The sequence below is a fragment of the Camelus dromedarius genome, chromosome 30 (genome assembly GCF_036321535.1).
Source record: "Camelus dromedarius isolate mCamDro1 chromosome 30, mCamDro1.pat, whole genome shotgun sequence".
Lineage (NCBI taxonomy): Eukaryota > Metazoa > Chordata > Mammalia > Artiodactyla > Camelidae > Camelus > Camelus dromedarius.
In genome coordinates this window covers 1757463-1778406 of record NC_087465.1, presented here as the reverse complement: position 1 = coordinate 1778406, position 20944 = coordinate 1757463, and the positions used below count along the sequence as shown (strand labels likewise).

General features: G+C 49.0%; 1 protein-coding gene and 1 long non-coding RNA gene across 5 annotated transcripts in view; one reads left to right on the top strand and one right to left on the bottom strand.

The window, feature by feature from the left end:
• Positions 1-19411, top strand: part of ST18 (ST18 C2H2C-type zinc finger transcription factor) — an 84937-nt gene extending 65526 nt beyond the window's left edge. For 2 of the 4 annotated variants that reach the window (XM_031441635.2, XM_031441634.2), the window contains exons 13-21: positions 1485-1547; positions 2270-2338; positions 4858-4920; positions 5026-5106; positions 5965-6186; positions 11561-11649; positions 12747-12850; positions 14667-14810; positions 16997-19411. In XM_031441635.2, the coding sequence (XP_031297495.2) occupies positions 1485-1547; positions 2270-2338; positions 4858-4920; positions 5026-5106; positions 5965-6186; positions 11561-11649; positions 12747-12850; positions 14667-14810; positions 16997-17137 (976 nt within the window). In that variant the 3' untranslated portion in view covers positions 17138-19411. The remainder of the gene's footprint in view (positions 1-1484; positions 1548-2269; positions 2339-4857; positions 4921-5025; positions 5107-5964; positions 6187-11560; positions 11650-12746; positions 12851-14666; positions 14811-16996) is intronic. The other 2 variants (XM_064480811.1, XM_031441636.2) reach the window with 2 other exon arrangements.
• LOC116149667 (uncharacterized) lies at positions 2930-5971 on the bottom strand. Its single transcript, XR_004133282.2, has 2 exons — positions 5595-5971; positions 2930-5072 (listed from the first exon to the last, which is right to left on the bottom strand). It is a non-coding gene; the product is annotated as an uncharacterized LOC116149667 (long non-coding RNA).
• Positions 19412-20944: the final 1533 nt, after the last annotated feature.

The following is a 20944-nucleotide window of genomic DNA, read 5'->3' as shown; positions in this document are numbered from 1 at the left end:
AGGTGTTAATCACTGTTCTTTTTTTCTTTCCGTGTTTACCTGTATTTGGAGCTTGCGCGTTTTCCTTTCGGATGTCCTGTCCAGGAAGTGCAGGGTGGTGGCCGGGCTGGTGGGAGGGAGCGGGGTGCTAGCTGGTTGCCCTGAGATCAAGTCCTGACAATCAGGCATCTCTCTGAGATGGAGATGTTCTAACTCTTACAGCTTCTCTCGAGTGCCTGAGAATGACTGAAAAGTAGCTCACAGGGAAAAGGCGCTTCGAAGGTGACATTTCTGAAAACCTTGAACGTCTCCAATCCGCGCCAACGTCCCTTTGTGAGGGCAGATTCTGTTCTGCGCGTGGGAAAGCCTTCACTTTAGGCCCGGTGCCTAAAACATCAGGAAGCACCGGTGACGGAGCTGACTTTCCTGGGATTACTGGCACCGCCACGGGAGCACTGAGTGGGCTGGGGTGGCCCGCTTGCTCCAGCCAGCGACTTCCCAGCAGTCAGCAGCAAATAGGTGACTCAGGTCAAGGAATCTATTAACTATGGAAGCAAAACTGCTCAAGATACATTGCTTTAATTTAATTCAATTAAAAGCAATTTTTTTTGTATTTAGGGGAAGATAATTAGGTTTAATTTTAGGTTTATTTATTTATTATTTAACAGAGGTACTGGGGATTGCCGCAGGACCTCGTGCACGCTAAGCAGGCTCTCTACCACTGAGCTACGCCCTCCCCCTTTAGTGTTATTTTAAAAACACACCTAAGAGGCACAGAATGGGACCGGTTTCTGAGATAAACAAAGTGCACGGGACAGACTCTGGTCTTGGGCAGACAGCCTGGGGGGCTCCCTGCTGAGGTGCTTAATTGGCGAGCGTCTTTGCTGGGTTCAAACCTTTGGATGGAACTGGTCACGAGCTTTATAAACTGAACTTCCCGACTGCTTCTGTGCCCCCAGCGACTTTCCATCTAGCGTGTCCGTTCACATTTCAGTCGCATGAAGCACTTTCAAGGGTCGTCTTTCTTAGACGTTTTCTGACATGTTTATGACGTTACTACGTAGTCCTTATCTTTCAAAAACAATCACAAGAATTTCTATTCGAAATCTGCAGTAAAATTGGTGCCAGGATTCCTAAGAGCTGCTGTCATGACAAAGCGCAGGTTTATAATATTTGTTTTTATGACTCGTATCTTCAAAGGAGTAAAAGTCCTTGACTGCAGACTCACAGGCATCACCAGGACACAGGTTTAGCATCACTCCCCTGCATCACCTGAATCAGACACCTGGATGTGATGCTGGAAACCAGTACCTCCCGGTCAGGCCAGTTTCCCCTGAGCCCGTGCCCGGTGCTCATGGACCCGACATCCTCAGCTCGCCGGCTCCTGCGTGTCCTAGACTCTGTTAGCTGACCTTGAAGACAGAAGCTACCCTGTAGCCCATCAGACAGAGCAGGCGAACCTGTGCAGTGCACTTGACCCTAATTCCGTGTTTCTGCTGACCCAGCTGCCCGACGCCGGGATGCGACGGGAGCGGCCACGTCACTGGAAACTACGCGTCCCATCGCAGGTACCGCGCCTCCGTGGTCGGGCTTTCCTCGCCCTGCCCCGGCTGAAGTCCTTGCTCTCTCCCGTTCCAGAAAGAGATTGTCTGGATCAGAAATCAGAGACCGAGTTAGTTGGGTTTTCGGTTAGTTTTGTTTTGTAGAAACAAGGCAAAGTTAAACATTCCATCTGTGTACTTACGTAGAACAGAAATCAGACTATTTTTGTCAAAAACGGTTTTCTGATCCTGCAGGCCAGGCGGCAGCCCGGAGGCAGTTTACGTCAGGCTTTGGCCCTGTCTGGCTTTAGGACTCAAGCGAGAGCAAAGACAGGCAGCAGTGACCCAGGCCCGGGCGGGCGGCCACTGGTGGGTTCGAAGCTGTGCGGTGCAGAGAGGCTGCGTCCAGCCCTTCCACCCACCTGAGTCACCCCTGGGCACCATCCCTCAGTGCTGCGGGTGGGGGGGGGCCAGCGTCAGTCATCACTGCCTCACTGAGTTCCGGAGCTGGGGGGTCTCCCTGGGCTGAAACCCCTCATTTGGTACATAGCAACCCTGAGTCCACGAGAAGTAATTAAGGTGCCCAGAGCCCCGACCTGCTAGAGCAGCAGAGCCAGGTTCAGACTTGGTTCCGTCCCTCAACCCCGTCAGCGGACTCAGCGTGTTGTTCACAAGCTCCGGCTGCCGGTGGGTCGGGCTGGGGCGTCAGCCTGTGTGTTTCTGTCTTTGCCTTTCTCCTCCCTCCGTAGCGTGTCCGGATGTCCTCTGGCGGATAAGACTCTGAAATCCCTCATGGCCGCAAACTCTCAGGAGCTGAAGTGAGTGCGGGAGCCCAGCCTCCGGGTCCTCGTCCAACCAGCGGGGCCCCAACCAGTGGCAGATGGCGCCCAACTCAGTGACCACCCACGAGCTTTTGTATCAAAAAGTTCAAATGACTAAACCCAAATCAGTGCCATTTAATTTGGTTACTCTGCTGGCTTCCAGGGTTTTATATTTTTTTTTAAAGCAGTGATGCCACCACAACGTCATTATACTGTTCATCTCAGAGCTCACGTCCTAAATGAGACCCAGGAGGGTGCGGGAAGCCCCGTCATTCTCTGACTTCAAGACAACTACACGACATTTTGCCTTCTGGGCATTTTGAGTCGCGGGACTGCCTTTCACTTTTGGGTGCTGGACACGATTTGGGCTCACTCCCACCTGGTCTCCAGGACCTCAAAGTCACATGGCTATTAGCTTTTATTGATTGATTTTATTTTTCCTACTCTTATCTTCTTTTACCCCAAGTTTCTCACCTACTTATTTTCGGGTGTTATTATTATATATATAGACTAATAAAAAGTTACAATCTACTCTCTGCCCTTTAAAAATACAATAAGGCATACATTTAGAAAAGCTAGAGAATAACCTTAAACAAAGTGGATAAAATTTATTTGCACATAATAATATTTTAGGAAAAATGAGTGTTACTAAGTCTAGTGATAAAATAATGTTTGTGTAAATCGTAGAATCAACATTTGGTATCGAATTGACACATAAAATTTCAGTTATTATGTTTTCTCAATATTTTCTTCATATTTTCATTTTTTAATTTGTTTAAAATTTATCTAAAAATTACCCCAAAAAGTTTATGAAAGAAGATGTGACATTTACTAAACAGGTATAAAAATGCTGAATTTTAGCGCCATCAATAGAAAAGACAACTATAAAATATGCAACTGTTCCCATTTTCAAAGTGAACGCACAATTAATTGTCAGTGTAGATTCTAGAAATCGTCTGGCTGACAACCGTTTTTCTAGACTGAAATGTAGGAATGTGACGTGGAGACTAATGAGTGGGTTGAGAAAAGGGCCAGACATTCTTCCTCAATCTTACTTAAACTCAATTACTCAGCACTTATATACTCAGTCTTAGTCAATTGCTTTAAGCTTCTGCATTGCCAGATCTTAAAAATAGCTATCGGTTCTAAGTATTTTCTCTAAACATTATTTCTAGAAAAGAAACGTTGCTAGTACATTGAAAGCATGTAGACTGCAAGGTTCTCTAGCGACGTTCGGTGTTGGCATGTTTCATGCAGCCATCCGATAAGCAGCACCTCTGGCTTTCTTCTGTACAAAGAAGAAAAAGCGACATTTCATTGACCTCAGGCTTAAATAGTCAGGGAGGACTGCAAAACAAGGCTTTGGGCACAGATTTCTCCAGGATAGCAATGTGTTAGTAAATGACTAACCATTTTACTAAAAATATTAATAGAAAAAGACAAGCGTCTGCGCCTCGCCCACAACATAGAATACATGTTAAATCTCTAAGCGGTTGATTCAAGAACCAGAGCAGGGTCCTCCGGTGACCTTGACGAGATGTGTGCTGGTTTCACATTTCCTTTGAAAAAAGCATTCGCTCCCTGTATTTTGCCTCCAGATTGAACATAAAGGCATTTCCATGGAGGTTCAGTGGGTTAGAATTGACAAAAAGGAATGTTGTTTACATTCTTCTTTGGGTTATTATTTTCCTCAAACTCTTGTTTGGGGAGAAAGCTGAACCAGGGTGGACGTACAAGTGAAGTAATCACAATCACGTTGTCCACAGGGCCTTCAGGGAAGCAAATGTTTTATGACAGACTCTGTGTTTTTATTTCTATTAGGCATTTTTTTAAAGGCAACAGAAATGTGAGAATCTCTATATATTTTTGTCTTCAAGTGTATTTTAAAACTTGTTCCTAATTAGCATTCCAAGTAGGATTGGATTCTCTTTCCTTCTTCACTCTCCTGAGTCCGAATTCAAATGTTGATTGTCGGTCAGAGTTAATGTTAGATTTTCCAAAAGGCCGTCTAAGCAGGGCCGAGCAGGTGCAAAATGTCCTCAGTCCTTTGGCATCGACAGGAATCTGCCAGGTCTCTGGGGTACCCAGACACTACCGTTGTCCATCTGAACTGGCAGGACCCTCTAAGGGTGGAGCAAATCAAAGAAAATAAATGATGCACAAAAACAATTTGGCAACTCTTTTTCTTAAGCAAGAGATAAGAACTTTGCAGGATGTAGACAGAGGCCCAGCAGTCAGCTGTGGGTAGAATTTCAGGTTCCTTCCAAAATAAGGGTTAAAAAGAAGAAAAAAAAAATGCAGGGTAACACCTAAGACGTTGTCTGCCAAGCATGGGGCAGTAGTTACACACCTCAACGTCGCCTTTAAAACAGAACCTTAGCTAAAACCCGGTTACAGTTGAGCAAAAAGAGCGCCACGGCATCAGCTCGTTCTACGCAAACGCTGGCTGGCTGTGATGCGGCGCCCCGCCCTCCGCGACAGCCCCGCGGCCCGAGCTCCACCCTCCTGTTTTCCAGGTGTCCGACCCCAGGCTGTGACGGTTCAGGACACGTGACGGGAAACTACGCCTCCCACAGAAGGTAGGACTGACCCCCCCCCCCCCCACAGAGGGTGGAAATCCGAGTGTCCAGCCGCCCGTGAGGTCACGTGGTTCTGCTTTGCTCTTTGCCCGGTCCGTTTTTCAGCCTGTCCGGCTGTCCTCGCGCCAGGAAAGGTGGTGTCAAGGTGACTCCTGCAAAGGAAGAGAAAGAGGACCCTGAACTCAAGTAAGTTCAGGCGCCGAGGCCCCGGCGCAGGGCAGGGGGTGCTCGGGGGTTGAGCCGGAGGGTCCTTGGCCAGGAGGCCCCGGAGCAGCGGCAGAGGCCTGGAGGCTGGAGGGACCCTCCCCGTTCCAGCAGGGCTCCCCCAGGAGGGGAGGGGGTCCGTATCTTCCCAGCTGTTTCAAAGGAAAGCAGCGTTGTGGCCGTGCGCCAGGGTGACAAACCCGCCAGCGTGTTCCCTGACCCTTTAATTTTGTTTAAGGTGAAATTTTATCTAAAGTGAATTCCTTCCTCTGCGAAATAGGGGGGCCTCGGGGGGTAAGTGCAGACACACGCAGACCCGCAAATCGCCCGCTCTGCAGTCTAAACACAGTCCTGAGACACTGGGAAACCAGCCGCTCTACGAGCAGGGGGCTCTGTGACGGAGGGCGAGGAAGCGTCTGTTTTCCCCTCGGCCTCGGCCTGGACACGGCGTGACACCAGACGGCCCTTACCTGGCTGTCTCTAGAGCTGCAAAGTGTGGCCAGCACTTGACTCCATTCTTGTAAAGTGGGAGGCAAGTTCCCCGAGCTCTTGGAAGCTCCTTCTCCCCGCCGACAAGATGGGATAATAGCATCTCTGCCCGCCAGGTGTGCAGAGAAGGTTACCTGAGCTCACGCATGCAAACTGCTCAGCTCCGAGCCCGGGGACCACTGCTGCTAACACCGGCTGTTCCCGGGTGGAAGGGGCATCTGTTAGACACTGCCGTCGCCCCGCTCCCCTCCCGGGTGGTTTGGACTCGCCACCACCTCCTTCCTCGCTCAGGGCTGCACCTGCCTCGTCTGGTCTCTCCCGGCAAGTGACGTCTCTGCTCTGTCTCCCTAGGTGCCCTGTGGTCGGGTGTGACGGCCAAGGTCACGTGTCGGGTAAATACACCTCCCACCGCACGGCTTCCGGCTGTCCCCTGGCCGCCAAGAGACAGAAGGAGAGCCCGCTCAATGGGGCACCCCTCTCCTGGAGGCTGAACAAGCAGGAGCTTCCGCACTGCCCCCTGCCTGGCTGCAACGGCCTGGGCCACGTCAACAACGTCTTTGTCACCCACCGGAGGTAACCCTGCTCTCCGTCTTTCTGTTGCATCGTTGTGGTTGTTTTTGTCCCCTCCCAGGTCGTTAACCAGAGCCCCTTAGATGTCACTCCAGCCGAGTCTTGCCAGCTGGGTATTTGCCTAGTCTGAAGGACGGGCAATGTCATTTTCTCTCTTTCTGAAAACTCACTGCACACTCTCCAAGGGTTCTGATAGCTGCATGTGGGTTTTGTTCTAAAATATTCTTCTTGCTGCCCCTTCGTGATGGACCCGCCTCCAGACGGTTCGCTCCAGTTCCGCGGGTGATACTGACTCTCCGACACGTGTGGCCGTGAACGTTCACTTTACACACTCCTGCCGATCCTTTCCCCTTGGGGACTGGCTCGAGCTCAGACCAAACTGTAGTTCTTTTGTGGCTGGGAGCAGCGGCCAGAAAGAGCACGTCGCAGTGACCGCCAAGGACACAGAACGGGAGGCCCGGGGCTGTCTAGTCTCACGGTGACGCGATGCCTTCATCCCCGGGCGGCCTGCAGGCATTGCTGACCTTCGTCCAGGGCTTTGGCCCACGTTCTGCGTCAAGGAGAGGAGCTGGGAGACTCACGGCCCGTGTCTTCAGTCCCCGCGCCCTGCAGGTGGGACCCCCGTGCGTGGTGCAGAGTTCAGGTCTAAGGAAGCTCTGCTGATGCGCAGGTGCAGACGGGCCGCACTGGGCATTTCGACGCCTGTCCCGCCCTCAAGGTACCTGTCATCAATGGCGTCAGGAAATGAAGCTTTCCAAGAGCCACACCCGCTTCTGGAGAGAAGCTGCGCTTTTTAAGTAGTTTGTTTTCTGATGGTTGTCGGACGCCCGGTCGGGTTCACAGCAGCACACGCTGAGTCCACCTGCGTCTGCGCCATCATCCTGTGATCCAGAACGGCAGTCCCGGTCAAGCCGCCTGACGGCACACCGGCCACAGTGCCTCATCGCGGACCCTGTAAGATCTGTGTTGACCCTGATCGTGAAATACTAATGCCGGACGGGGGTGAGCACAGCCCTCAGTGAGAACAAGACAATCTCTGTGAAAATTGTGGCGTCGTAAATGATGCCGCCGAGGCCTGGGGAGGGTGCGGAGCGGCGGGGACCCCCAGGTGCTGCAGGGGGAGGAGGAGTCGGCAGAACCCCGTCAGGATGCCGACTGCCTTCAGAGTCAGACGTAAGGAAGCAGGTGCAGGTGCCCGGCCGTCCAGCCGCCCCGCAGCCTCGCCTGCTCCCTGGAGCCCGGAGACCAGCCGTGTCCCAGGGTGCAGCGCTGCTCCCCCCGCCCCATGCCGGGACCGCCCGCCACGCCCGCCTGCAGTGCCGGGAGCAGCATTGGTTCCATGTGCGGGGCCCCCGGCATGGTGTGGGCATAAAGGCACCGGCAGGCGGGTCTCGAGCAAGTGCTGAGTGGGAAGCAGTGCAGAGGCATCTGTGTGGTGTGATTCTGTTTCCAAACAGCGAAAAAACATGCGACAGAATTGCATTTTAAAAAGTGGGGCTCAGACGCTGGCTTGGGAAAGCTCTACGGTGTTCTTAGCTTGCTTCCAGTAAAATAAATCCTTCCTTCTTCCGAAAAAAAAGATAAAAAGGAAAAGAAATAAAAGGCAAAATAATTATTCATCTCGAATTCTAGTTACCGGCTGTCTCGGGGGGACAGGCAGCCGCTGTCACTCGGGGCACAGGGGTCTCAAAGTGTGTTCTGTGCCCGGCAGTGAATTCAGGGTGTTCTCCTCAAGGGTGTTCTTTAAACCGCAAACACACATTGTGTGTGTCTGCGTACATACTGTTTATTTCACAATAAGCAGGAGTTAGAAAACGTAGGCTGCAGTGCAATGCAGAGACTCTTTTCCACGAGAAGAAAAATAATTAAAGTTTAGACAAATGAGTGATTCAGATTCCACTGTTTTTCACTCATTATTCACAGGATGGAAGAGACCACATTTAATATGGGGTATTCCCTTTGGGGTAGAATGCTTTTGTTTAAAACTATACACAGGATTTAAACAAATAGCGTAATAAAATGTCTACCTTGTTGCCGGGCACATACCAGATGTTCAGCACAGATAACTCCTTTCCCTTTTGCACAGTCACATGGCTGTGTGTGTAGGTGTGCGGTCATCCACTGAGGCAGGAACAGCACACTGGACAAGCACGTTCTGACCTACAGCACATCTTTGTTTGTTCTGTACCTCGGCCCTGACACCCTGAGGGTGGTCACCTGTCTTTCTGATGCCCAACAGCAGCTAACCTCTGTTCAGGACACTTCGTCCCAGCAGAGAGCCCTGCTCTAAGCTCCTCACGAGGTTTAACCCCTTAAACCTTTACAAACCCTGAATAAATAAATATATATATATATATATATATATATATATATATATATATAAATATTCAATGAAGTATTACTCAGCCATAAAAAAGAAGAAAATAATGCCATTTGCAGCAACAGGGATGGACCTGGAGATCATCATTCTAAGTGAAATAAGTCAGAAAGAGAAAGAAAAATATCATATGATATCACTTATATGTGGAATCTTTAAAAACGACGGTAGTAAACTTACTTACAAAACAGAAACAGACTCACGGACATAGAAAACAAACTATGGTTACCAGAGGGGAAAGGGGGGAGGGATAGATTGGGAGTTCAAAATTTGTAGGTACAAACTACGATATATAAAATGATAAACAACGAGGTCTTACAGCGTAGCACAGGGAACTGTACCCAATACCTTGCAATACGTATGTGTAACTGACTCACTGTGCTGCACCCCAGGAGCTAACACAACGTTGTAAACTGACTCTACTTTAATCAAAAAAGCTTCAGCAAAATGGGGATAATTCAAAACTTACCTTGGAGGACAGTTGAAAACAATTACCTGTGCATTATATAAGCATTACATTTACATACTAATTACTTTAAAACCTTTCATTAAGTGTTACACACTTCCACTCTGGAAAAAAAATAACAGCTGAGAAGACAAGCGATACTATGTTAAGTGCACAGACACACACACTTCATCACGGAGGTTTGCAGCTTTAAAACCGTAAGTTCTGTGACTAACGGAATTCGTTTAGTGCCACCCATAGCTCTGTACTTTCACTGAGGTTTATTAATACATTACAGACAGTGATGTCCACCGCGCAGATTTGTCGTTGGCCATTCTGCTGTAACAGGGCAAGTGCAGATACAGTCTAAAATTGCCTTCACATGCCTGAATAGAATTGCGAATTTGGTCCAAGCCGTGTAGACACATTTTTCCTGCCTTTTCAGTGTGGAGCCCAGACCCTCAAGGTGATGCTTGGCCAGCCTTCCTTTTTCCCTGCACAGTGAGATTGAGACTTGCAGAGGACGTGGCCATCCTCCAGAGGAAACGGGACTTTTAAAATATTTTCCTGCCTCAGTTTTCTTACATTTAGGATTTATTTTATATCCTGAAAGATATAACTACATTGGGAGACATAAAACACCCAGTTGCATTTTTTTAAATTTTTTTAAGGATTTAATTTTCTTTTAATTGAAGTCAGTTGATCTACAATGTTGGGTCAGTTTCTGGTGTACAGTGATTCATATATATATACACATATATATATAGATACATACACACACATACGTACATACGTAATTTTTCAGGTTCTTTTCCATTATAGGTGATTACAAAGTTTGGCATACAGTTCCCTGTGCTGCACAGCAGGTCCTTGTTGTTTATCTATTTTATATGTAGTAATTGTATCTGCAACCCCCAAACCCCTGATTTATCTCTTCCCCCGACCCCTCTCCCCTTTGGTAACCATAGTTTGTTTTCTACACCTGTGAGTACATTTCCGGTTTGTAAATAAGCTCATTATATCTTTTTTTTTTTAGAGTGACATTTTTTTCCAGTGACATTTTTTAAAACAAAGCCTCATTTCCATCACTTCACTGTAGTCGGTTCTAAGTCTCCTGGTTTCTGGGGGGTGGGGGTTCATGACCTTTCCACACCCCTGTTACACCTGGACACGTCAGCACCCTGTCGTCTGGACACAGCAGATCCTGAGGGCAGAGTCAGAGACGTTATGAGGAGGTATTACAAACGGATTTCCTGCAGGTCACTTTTAAAATCCAGCTTACCAACTAAACATGAGAACACAGTGTGTGACATAAAACAAGACAGACTTGGGCAGACTTTCCAGGAAAAAAGGTAAACTTATACAGGCCACTCTTTACAACGAGAAGCTTCCAAAATAGAAAAATCAGGTTCACAGTTCAGCTTCTGCTTTTTCATTATGCTCTTCTCCTGTGTAAAATAGTTCATAATTTATCAAATCTTGGCAAACCACATAGCCGTCCTTTTATGTGTAATATTACTTATCTCTTATTGTTTTATTCCATATAATCTTAATATGGAATCATTTAAAATTCTTAAAAAAGACACTCATTCTGCAAACATTTATTAAGGACTCTGCTTCAGAAAAATTTTCTTTCACTTTGCCGAGTGTTCTAATCTTTGGATTGAAAATGATGATTTCATGCGTGAATTGTAACCAAATTTCTTTGGGGAAAAGACATTTTAAATGGCTGATTATGATAATTTTTAATTGTATTTAAAAATTGTGTCTCCAAAAATATAACCAAATTGCAAGAGAATGAATGGCTGTGCAGAACAACAAAACCATCTTATCATGAACTACAGGAAATTAGCTTGGTTCGATGTTGTCAGTACCATTTTGGTGCACTTTAAATAAAACAGATGATATTATAGGAAAGAAACACATGGTGAAGGGTGCAGCTCGCCAGGAAAAGCGTACAGACCCCGCCGGGGCCCTGCGCTGCCCGGCACCGAGTGCACCTGAAGGTGCTTACAGCCGTTCTTTTATTTCCCTTTCACGGAGAGATTTTTCTACTGACAAATAATGTTCTAAAAGTTAAAGAAAACATTAGCGCCTTTCCCCTGCTCAGACTGAATTTGCCTTGGAGGGGGTGTTGTTTTGGGTCTGTATGGCCAGCACGAGGTCAGGAGAAACTGCATTCTACTTTACTATGCGTGGAGTTTTGACTCATTTGGAGCAATTCTTATAGAAACTGTACAGGTACCATCTTCCCTTTACAGAGAATCACCGCTGCTAAAGGAAGGTGCCCGTGTCAACGCACAACGGCAGCGTTTTAGCAAAAGTGATTAAGTGAAGTATCGCCTGTAGCTATTTGTATTTTGATTTAAGGGAAAAGACACACAACGTTTTACAGTGTTTGAGGGTCCTTCGCTCTTGTTTTCACAGGTAGCGTTATTTCCTGCAAAGAGACTTCAGATTACAGTCAGCAGGCAGAGGCTGAAACAGGAAGTGGGGGACACAGAATTCTAGTTTTTGTAGGTGTTTACACATCAGTGTAACTTCTCTTTTCACAGCTTGTCTGGATGTCCTCTCAACGCGCAGGCCATCAAGAAGGGCAAGGTCTCAGAAGAACTAATGACCGTCAAGCTCAAAGCAAGTGGAGGTAGGTGCGCTCGGCGGGCCGGCGCCCGCCCTCCCGGACACGGCCACGGCGAGGCCCCGCCGCGCGGCTCCGGGCGCCGCGTTCTCCCCCGGCGGCCGCCTGCGCGGAGAGGGAGCGCGAACGCGGACGCCCGCGTGCGCAGGTGTGACCGAAGCGCGATGCGCCGCGCCGGGCGTGGACGCCCCGTCGGAAACTGACTGCGCCTCCATCTTTTAAATTTTTTAAAATAAAATAGAATGGAGATTTAAAAAAGTAATAAAATAAAACAGACAACAAGGACCTACTGTTGAGCACAGGGAGCTGTACTCAATGTCTTGTAGAAACCTGCAATTATAAAGAACAAGAAAATGAATACACGTATAGATACGCACGACTGGGTCGCTAAGCTGCACGCCGGCGGCTAACAGCGCTGTAAACCAACGGTACTTCAATCAAAAAACCTGGGACAAGAACTCCGGTCACTGAGGACCCGCTGTGTGTGCAGCGCTTCGTGTTGCATGTCGTCGGTTCTCACAGCGAGGACTTCACACCGGTTTCACGGAGGAGGGCGCGGAAGCACAGGGAGGGGCAGGGCGAGGGTCCGGCGGCGGCCCCGCCCCGGGTCCACGGGGAGCCCCCCCGACAGCGGCCCGCAGGCAGCGGCCCCGCGCGCGGCGCGGTCTCGCGCGCGCCCGTCCCGACACCCCGGGGCCCCGCGCTGGGGGCTCGGCCGCCCCGCCCCGGGCGGGCACGCGGTGCCCGGGGCCGGCGTGCCTCCTGCGGGCCCCGCGAGGCTCCGTGCGGCCGAGGGGGGGACGGCGGCTGCCCCGTAGGGTCCAGCCCGGGCGGAACGGGAGGTGGCCGGGCCCCTCCCGCCGCAGAGCTGGCGCAGAGCGGAGCTGCAGGGACGCTGGGCCCCCGTTCAAAGGGCGGGGCCCCTGCAACGCTTCTCACCCACTTTTTTAGAATCCTGGGTATGGATTCGGGTAAAAATATAACGTTTCCAATTAAAGTCTCATTTTCACCGAACAAACGCCAGCTAAACGTAAAATGACTCAGATTTGTCACAGTCTCGTATTTTTGGTGTGAACTAAAACAGTCTTGACTTTTTTTCATAGGTATAGAGAGTGATGAAGAAATCAGGCACTTGGATGAAGAAATAAAGGAGCTGAACGAGTCCAATCTTAAAATTGAAGCGGATATGATGAAACTCCAGACTCAGGTAAAAAGGAAAAAAAGAAAGAGAGGAAGCAGTGGCTTTAGGTAATCATAATCCTAAGTGGAGACAGAATATCGAACTGTTGGGTCTTAAACCTCGCGATAAAGCACACCCTGACCTCCTGCAGTGAATACAGAGAAGGTCCCTCTGCACCATCATGGCGCAGACCTGACCAGGTGAACCCCGGGCCATTGCGACTTGGCAGCTGTGGGCAGGACCGCTCCCATGGCCTCGGGCGCACCAGAGGTTTTATCAGCAAATAAAACAGATCCTCCTGTAATTGCAGACACTTGTCGAGCACGTGGTGCTTTAGAAAAACTGTCACGAGGAGATTTGAAAATACTTACCTTCACCCGTAGTTCAAGGTAAACAGAGCAACTTTTTAATTTAATTTTCCTAGAACACCCCTGAATGAGTCAGTTTGACAGAAACAGATCTTTTCCAAGACTTTCGTGAGAGATTGTTTCCTGAAAAGCCAAGCAATCTCTCAGTTCTGCATTCCCCTGTATAATGTCTGCCCCCACCCCCTGACTACATTTACCCACACGGAAATTAAAGGTTCAGTCCCAGACCTTTAAAAACACTAATAATGAGTCTATTGCAACAAACCCAAAGGGAAAGAATAGTGAGATGAAGTTAGGGTGCGGTGCCTTCCTCCCCCTCTCCTGAACCGTGGGCGTGTAGACCACCTGTTACTGGCTCTCACATACCCTCCCTCACAGCAGCTGTGAGTCCGTCTGAAAAACAGGCCTCAATGTGACCAGCATCGTGACCTCCCACTTACAGCTGCCAGGACTCCGGAAAGGCTTCATGCCTTGGTTTGCAAATCATTGAAACGCGTCCTGCAAACCATTAGTGGAGAAAGCAAAGATCTCTGCCCTCCTGGAGCTTAAAGTCTAGAAGGGGAGGCAGACAATAACCAAAAAAAAAAAAAAAAAATCATAAATGATGAACTGCATCGTCTGGGAGAAAGGGCCGGGAGAAGCAGTCAGGTTTCCCCAGGAGACAGGACAGCCCAGCTCAGCCTTGGGAGAAGGAGGCATTTTGGCAGAGACTTGAGGAACTGAGGGGGTGAGCAAACAGGTTGGGGGAAGAGTGTTGTGAACAATAACACCGGCCACTGCCAGACCCCTCAACCCTGAGAAGGCCCAGGGTTGGCAGGTGTGTAGTTGGGGGGGATGAGTCCCAGGTAACCCGTGGGGCCCCCCAGGCCACTTTTCAGATGTCGGATTTTGTACTGAATGAACGCAAAGCCATTGTGGGGTTTAGAGCCGCGGGTGAACAGGATCCTATATGACCCACAATCTGCCTGACGTTTTAAGAGACTTGTGTTGGTAAGTGTGTTGAAGCCGGGGAGGGAGACTGGGGGACACAGCCGGATGCAGGGACGCCCCTGAGAAGGGGGCACAGTCCAAGTGGAGACAGTCCCCACTCTGGGCCTTTGGAAGGAGGAGCCGGTGGCTGTGAGTGTGAGAGAAAGAGCGTCAGGCCGCCTCCCAGGCCTGGACAGCAGGCAGGTCGCCATCAGCTGGAAAGGAGAGGACCACGTAGGGAGTGGGTGCAGGAAACAGTGGGGGTTTGCCCTTGAACGGGCAGAGCTCGAGATGTCCATCTCCAGCCTCATGGAGACATGGATCTGTCATCCCGGGGGACATCTGGGCTCCACACACACTCGGGGATGCTCCGTATCCCCAGAGCGATGGGGCTGGGGAGGCGGGGAGAGGCTGCAACCTGGTTGGGGGGAGGGGCTGCCGTCTGCAGCTGATGCCTCGTGCTTCCCAGCTCCGCCGCTTGTACTCCCAAGTTATTTCCGTTTCAGATCACGTCGATGGAGAGCAACTTGAAGACAATAGAGGAGGAGAACAGACTGATAGAGCAGAGCAACGAGAGCCTGCTGCAGGAGCTGGCGGGGCTGAGCCGGGCCCTCATCTCCAGCCTCGCCGACATCCAGCTCCCGCAGATGGTGAGTCCCACCCCCGGCTTCCCGGTCCTCCCAGTGTCGGCGAGCTGTCACCCATGGGCCAGGGCGGGAGTGTCGGCTCTGGGGGCGCCATCCGCCGTCCCAGCCGCCGCCCCCCCACTTCGTCACGTCGATTTGCAGTCACTTCCCTGGGAACGTGACAGATACGTGCGTTTACACTGCATGACGCCCAAGCACTTTTGATGCCGCGGGAGTCATTTAAAGATAAAGGTTTATTTGAAACTTGTTTCATAATGTAATATGAAAGTTGGAAGCCAAAGTTCCCACTCTAAAGATTGGTTTCCAAAGAGAAAACTCGCTGACATGGCTTACAAAATCTGAGACCCAGCCACTCACCTCGTCCACCCAACTCAAGAACTGTGAGAACACCATTCAACTTGGTGGTTCCTTCATCCTAAGTGTGAAGAACTTACCAAAGGTCTCTTCACATGGAGTAAAAAGCATAAAAGTGAGCAAGGTATCCTGTTTCCAAAAGCTGAACACATATGTGAGGCACTGAGATTATTTAAAATTCATAGAAAATTAGTTTCCTTTCCATTTTCACAAATATAATAAACATTTGGAAGATGGGCTGCCTGCTGAATGCTTTTAATTTCCTCAGTGCATACGTTTTTAGAACAAGTTTTCTAAAGCTGCAAATTTGATATACAGGATGGTTTAAACAAGCAGCAATTTAATAGAGAAATGTGGCTGGTTTTCCTGAAAGCAGTAAATCTCAATTTACCCAACTTGCCAGCATGGCGCGCCCACCTTGACATATTCCAAATATGTCTCTTGACAAGTAAAAAACATCAATAATTTTTTTTAAATAACGTAATAAAAAAACAAAAGGAAAATAAGCTGTCACTTTATGGCCAATAGTAAGGTAATTATTGGATGTTACTGTAATGTTATTCCTTAACGTTTGTCTAACTCTTACTTGACATTTGGATTCTGTAACACTTTTCTCGACGGTGCTGTGAGAACCATTAACCGTAGGAGATAAGCCGTACCTTGCATAGTTCTGTACACGGCACGCTCGTGGTGATCTGGGGGCTGACCACACTGACCGTTCACAGTTCATCCGAGCACCAGTCTCCTATCCTATGGGTGACAAACTCGAGGCTCAGAGACCTACGTAATTTAACCGAGGTTCCAAAGCCAGCGCGAGCGAGGTGACCTGGCTTTGCAGCGTGGCGCCTTTCTCTCTGCCACCTGCGTCCTCGGCCAGCTAGAAACTCACGAAACTACAGCAGAAACGACACAGGGACAGAAGTCAGGGTCAGACAGCGCTGAGAGATCAGTGCCTCGCTGAGCACCACACACAGTCAGCTTCACGCTGGGAAAGCCAGCGGTGACAGTGGTGTTACTGCTTCTTAGTGTTCAGACCTCTCACAAGTCCTCTCTTCCAACCTCTTGAGAGGTCAGGGTGGCACGGCTGCAAAAAGCTGGGGAACGCACCCAAAAGTGGCTGAGCGGCACTCCATCCCTGCCCCTCAGTCCCTCATACTCTTGTGCAGTTTCCACATCTGCCCCACATCTGGGGCTGTTCTTTGAAGTCCCACATTAGGCAAAGGAGATACCAGCACACACACACAAAGAATCAGAGGCGAACAGACCCTGATGTTGTGAATCCAACATTCCACCCAGAAAGACAGAGAGGTTTTAAAATAAATAAATGAATAAGCCTATGACTGTGACCCTCAGGGGAAGACGGACAAAAGGAGATGAGGACACACTCCCACTAGGCAGCTGGTGACTGAGCAACTTGTCCCACCATAAATTCCTTAAATTCCAGCCCAGAGCTGTCAGTGGGAACTTCTGGTGCCGGCAAAGCCTTCCTCCCCACCCCGCCCACACTCACCTCCCGCAAACAGTGCCTCTGTGCTGCGCACCGCACATCGGGCTGAGCCTCCCTGTCGGGATTCACGGTGCAGCTGTGAGTGGCCCAGCCCAGCAGCCAGACGTCCACCTGCTGTGGCTGCAAACTGACCACAGAACGGGAGCATTTGGGCACACTAACCCCATTAACCGAGTGAAGAGGGAGCAGCACCCACTTAGTCTCTGCGTCTCCCCAGATGCCTGCATTCCTCCCAGATGCCAGGGTCACACGCTCTCCCATGCCCGTGGTCCCCGTTCCCCACAGCCTGGATCATGTGTATGGTGCAATGTGTCTTGTCCCCATTTAGGGGCCCATCAGTGAGCAGAATTTCGAGGCCTACGTCAACACGCTCACAGACATGTACAGCAATCTGGAGCGGGACCATTCCCCGGAGTGCAAGGCTCTGCTGGAGAGCATCAAACAGGCGGTCAGAGGCATCCACGTGTAGGAAGGACCATGCACTGAGGGTGGGGGCTCGCCCCCGCAGCCACGCCGCCGGATGTGACCGGGGCTCGCCGCTGAGGCGGGCAGGTGCCGCCCTGCGTTTACAACTGCACCATTGCACTAATTCTCCCCCAGCTGACGTGAAAAGGAAAAAAAATCTATGATAAACTCTTTGGATTAAACGCAATGCAGTCAAATATTAGATCTTATTTATTTTCGTATGTTTTTCTTTTGTTTCTTCATTGCACTCTCTCTGGGTTTTTCTTTTTGTAAAGTATATGTAAGATAAATGTGACATTTTTATATTTTATTTATTTCTAATCAAAGAGTTTTTTTATCTTTAACTGCATTTTGAAGTCTGCCATATTTTTACAAGTGTGTTTATTAATTTATTTTCCAATAGAATTTAAATAGAAATACTATTGTCAAATCACATATCTTGCTGGGTTTAAATGAAAGACGGAAAAGTATGAAGGAAATCCTTGTCTAAGGACTGCACTAGGGTCCAGTTTGATTTTTATTGCACACTTCTGCCCCCTCCCCCCTCACTGGCTTCATATTTATAAATGCGCTTGGGCAAGGTGCACACAAGGTAAAGGACGCCCACTGGTGGGGTGTGCGCCCTCACAGAAGCACAGGAGACTGGAAATCAGCCGGTTCTGAATTTGTCAGCAATAATTAAATAGAGCAATCAGCAAAGGATTCGACTTGGCTATGGAGTTTCAGTTAAAATGAATTATTTGTTTGGAACGTTTTAAAGGAGCAAGGTTTTTAGTGACGCAGATTTGTCTATTTGTTTTTCAAGTTAAATCAGATAGTTGGCAACTCTTACCCCAAGACAAGAAGGAAGACTTGATGTGACCGGCCAGGCTTTCCTGCCCCACGTTGGTACAACGCACAAGGGGTGATGACGTAGGTTTGTACTTGGCAAATGCAAACGCATCCAAATGGAAAACCGTGTAGATACCAAATCCCCTGAAATAGCATTTATCTTACTGGGTTGACTGGAAAGGAATGGAAAAAATAGTCACACTTGCAAAAATGTTACCCGGATCTCAGTCGTTGCTTTGAGCGCTGGCGACGCTGTCTCAGCCTCCCTCGACAACCAGACAGCATCCAAGTTGGTAGAAGTCTTTCTGCGGGGCTACACGTGCTGCACAGTACACACACGCACGCCCACAGGCACACACCCACACACACTCACCGACACGACGTTGAGCCCGCGACCTTGAATTTCCGGATGGATCAGAGTTTAGTAGTTGCTATCGTAAAGGCAATGTCTATTTCAGGGATTGTAAAGTAGTTAAGCATTGTTTCAAAAGTTTTTTTATATTTATTTTTTTTAAGAAGAAGGTATAGACAACCAGCTCAACTGCCTTTCTGCTGTGCACACACGCCTGGTGTGCGACGTGCCTCCGTGTAAATGGGCTTGATTTCTGTGCTGTGACAAAGTGCTTATTTTTCCTAGCCTCATGGACGTGTGCACTGAATGCAATGGCACTCACAGGCTTGCTGTGTTCCGCTGTAGTTGCCGCTACGGCACAGACTGAAGTACCGCGGACAGCGACTGCACCCCGTGACACTGCGGTCGGTGCTCTGTGCTACGTGGGGCTGATCTTCGGTTTGGGGTTCATTTGAATCCTCGACTCCTAGTCTAGTGAAAATGAGATGTCTGTTCTTAGGTAGGAACGGTGTTTATTTAAAAATCAACTTAAAAAAAAAGAGCTACCATATGTGCTGTCTATTATAAATGAGACACCAAACGAAATTTTCTATTAAAGTTATGTACTTGCAGACATTTTACTATACGATACTTGATAGTTGCATACAAATGAGTTCACTTATTACAAAGACAAAAGTTTAATTTGCTAAATATTTTAACAAGTTTGTTATATATTTTATTTAATTTAAAAGAAATCTCTTACCAACCTATGTATTTATTGCCATAATTTACTATGACTTCAGGTTAATTGGTTTGTGTTTGCCTAGTTCGGACAGGATGTTTTGTGACGTACGTTTGTATTTATTTGCCTCCTTTGTACTTGATGTGTTTTGTAATGTGCACTGAAACTTTTTTTCCTTTCAACTATGTTAATGATCGATACTGTAAATCGGGTCTTTTGTAAACAACAAAAAGGCAATGATGTATGCATTTTTTTTAATTTGAAGTAGTTTGTATACTGTTTCTTCAAACAATTAATATTTCTTACATCAAAGCAACCAATTGTGTTCAGTGCTGTACATTTGGTGTATGGTAGGAAATAAAAATTGATAATGAGTTTCTCTGTGGTCTTTCTCAAGCTCTGAGAATCACAATCCCGGAGGAGCTCAGTGCAGGGAGGGCACACCTGGGCCTCTGAGGGACTCTGATGCTTTCGAGTCTATCAACCAGTCTGCTTGGCTTACTTTTTCACCCCAAGTGGACAGGATTTTTTTTCTTTTGCCAGTTGGTGAGCCATCCCAGCCGTGGGTCAGGAAGGAAATACACATCCAGGACCGCAGGAGCTTTCGATGTCCGGAAGCCCCTGCCGGCAGCAGCAGGAAACACCTGCATCTAGCGAGCGGTGGGCAGAGGCCCCACGCCCCCGATTCCAGCTCTGCTCTGAGTGCTGAGGGTGCCTGTCTGTTCAGACAAGCCAGCGGAACTCCAATTACAGGAAAATAGTAATAATTCTTGACAGCAACTCCTTTGTTTGCATGTTTTTCCTATCTCATGTCCAACCATCAGCTTAGTCTCATTTTCCAGTTTCTGCTCACTTTTACACCTCTCTGGGACTGATCTCCATTTATACTCAATGTGGGAAAAACCTACATAACCATTGTGATAAAGCAAACTTACCTGAAGGGAGGTCTGGGGCCCCAGAGGAAAGCTGGGGTCCCCGGGTAGACCTTCGTGCCACAGGGGGTGGCACACAGCGGTTAACGCACAGGAAGGGCAGCTTGCTCTCAGTCCCCGCGTTTGTGTGCACAGGATGCGCGCGTGGGCTGTCCTGCATAAGTGGATCACAATGCAGCCTGCTCCCCGTTCCTTGCTCCCCTTGCAGAGTACGTGCCCCTTCTCTGCCTGGGATCTTACCTCAGTGAGCAGTGTCTGCATCCCTGTCACCGAACGCATCAGAGAAGGAGCCAGTCCTACTGGAAATAAGAAGAGAATGGGGAGTAAGACCGACCCACACGACACACGTGCTGTCGGAGGCGTGTGCGCCCGCCCACTTCCACGTGCGTTCAGCCTGGGGCGATGAAATGAGTGACGGTGTTACGACTGGGGACACGGGCTCCCGTGGGAACAGTGGGAAGGGGACCTCCTTGCCTCTGATTTCCCGGGAAAAGTGCTGGTCCCAGGTGAGCCGGGCAAACCCGAGGACAGGCATTGCAGGCAGCGTGGGCAGCACGTGCAAAGGGCGGTGGTGAGGCAGGTACCCACCAAACAACGGAAGGGGATTAAAACATCCGAAAGCTGGTGAGATGGGAGAAGAGGCGAGAAGCCCGGGTCAGTGGGAGAGAGAGTCATGGACGTCCAAGCTGAGGAGCTGAACTTCTACCCGCAGACCTCAGAGTGCCAGAGAAAGATCCAAAACCGCAGAATGACAAGACCAGACATCCACTAGAGACAACTTATTCCACCAGTTCAAACAACGAGCATTTCTCACACGAAGGCAACACACTTGTGTTCGGGGCTGCACCTGTGAGGCATGGTAGGAAATAAAAATTGCAGGCGTGTTGTTGTGACGGTTTTCAGGCTACTGTGTGGAGACCCTTGTCCTCATCTCATGAAAGGCCCTGGACCCTTCAGAGACAGACTCAAATGCTT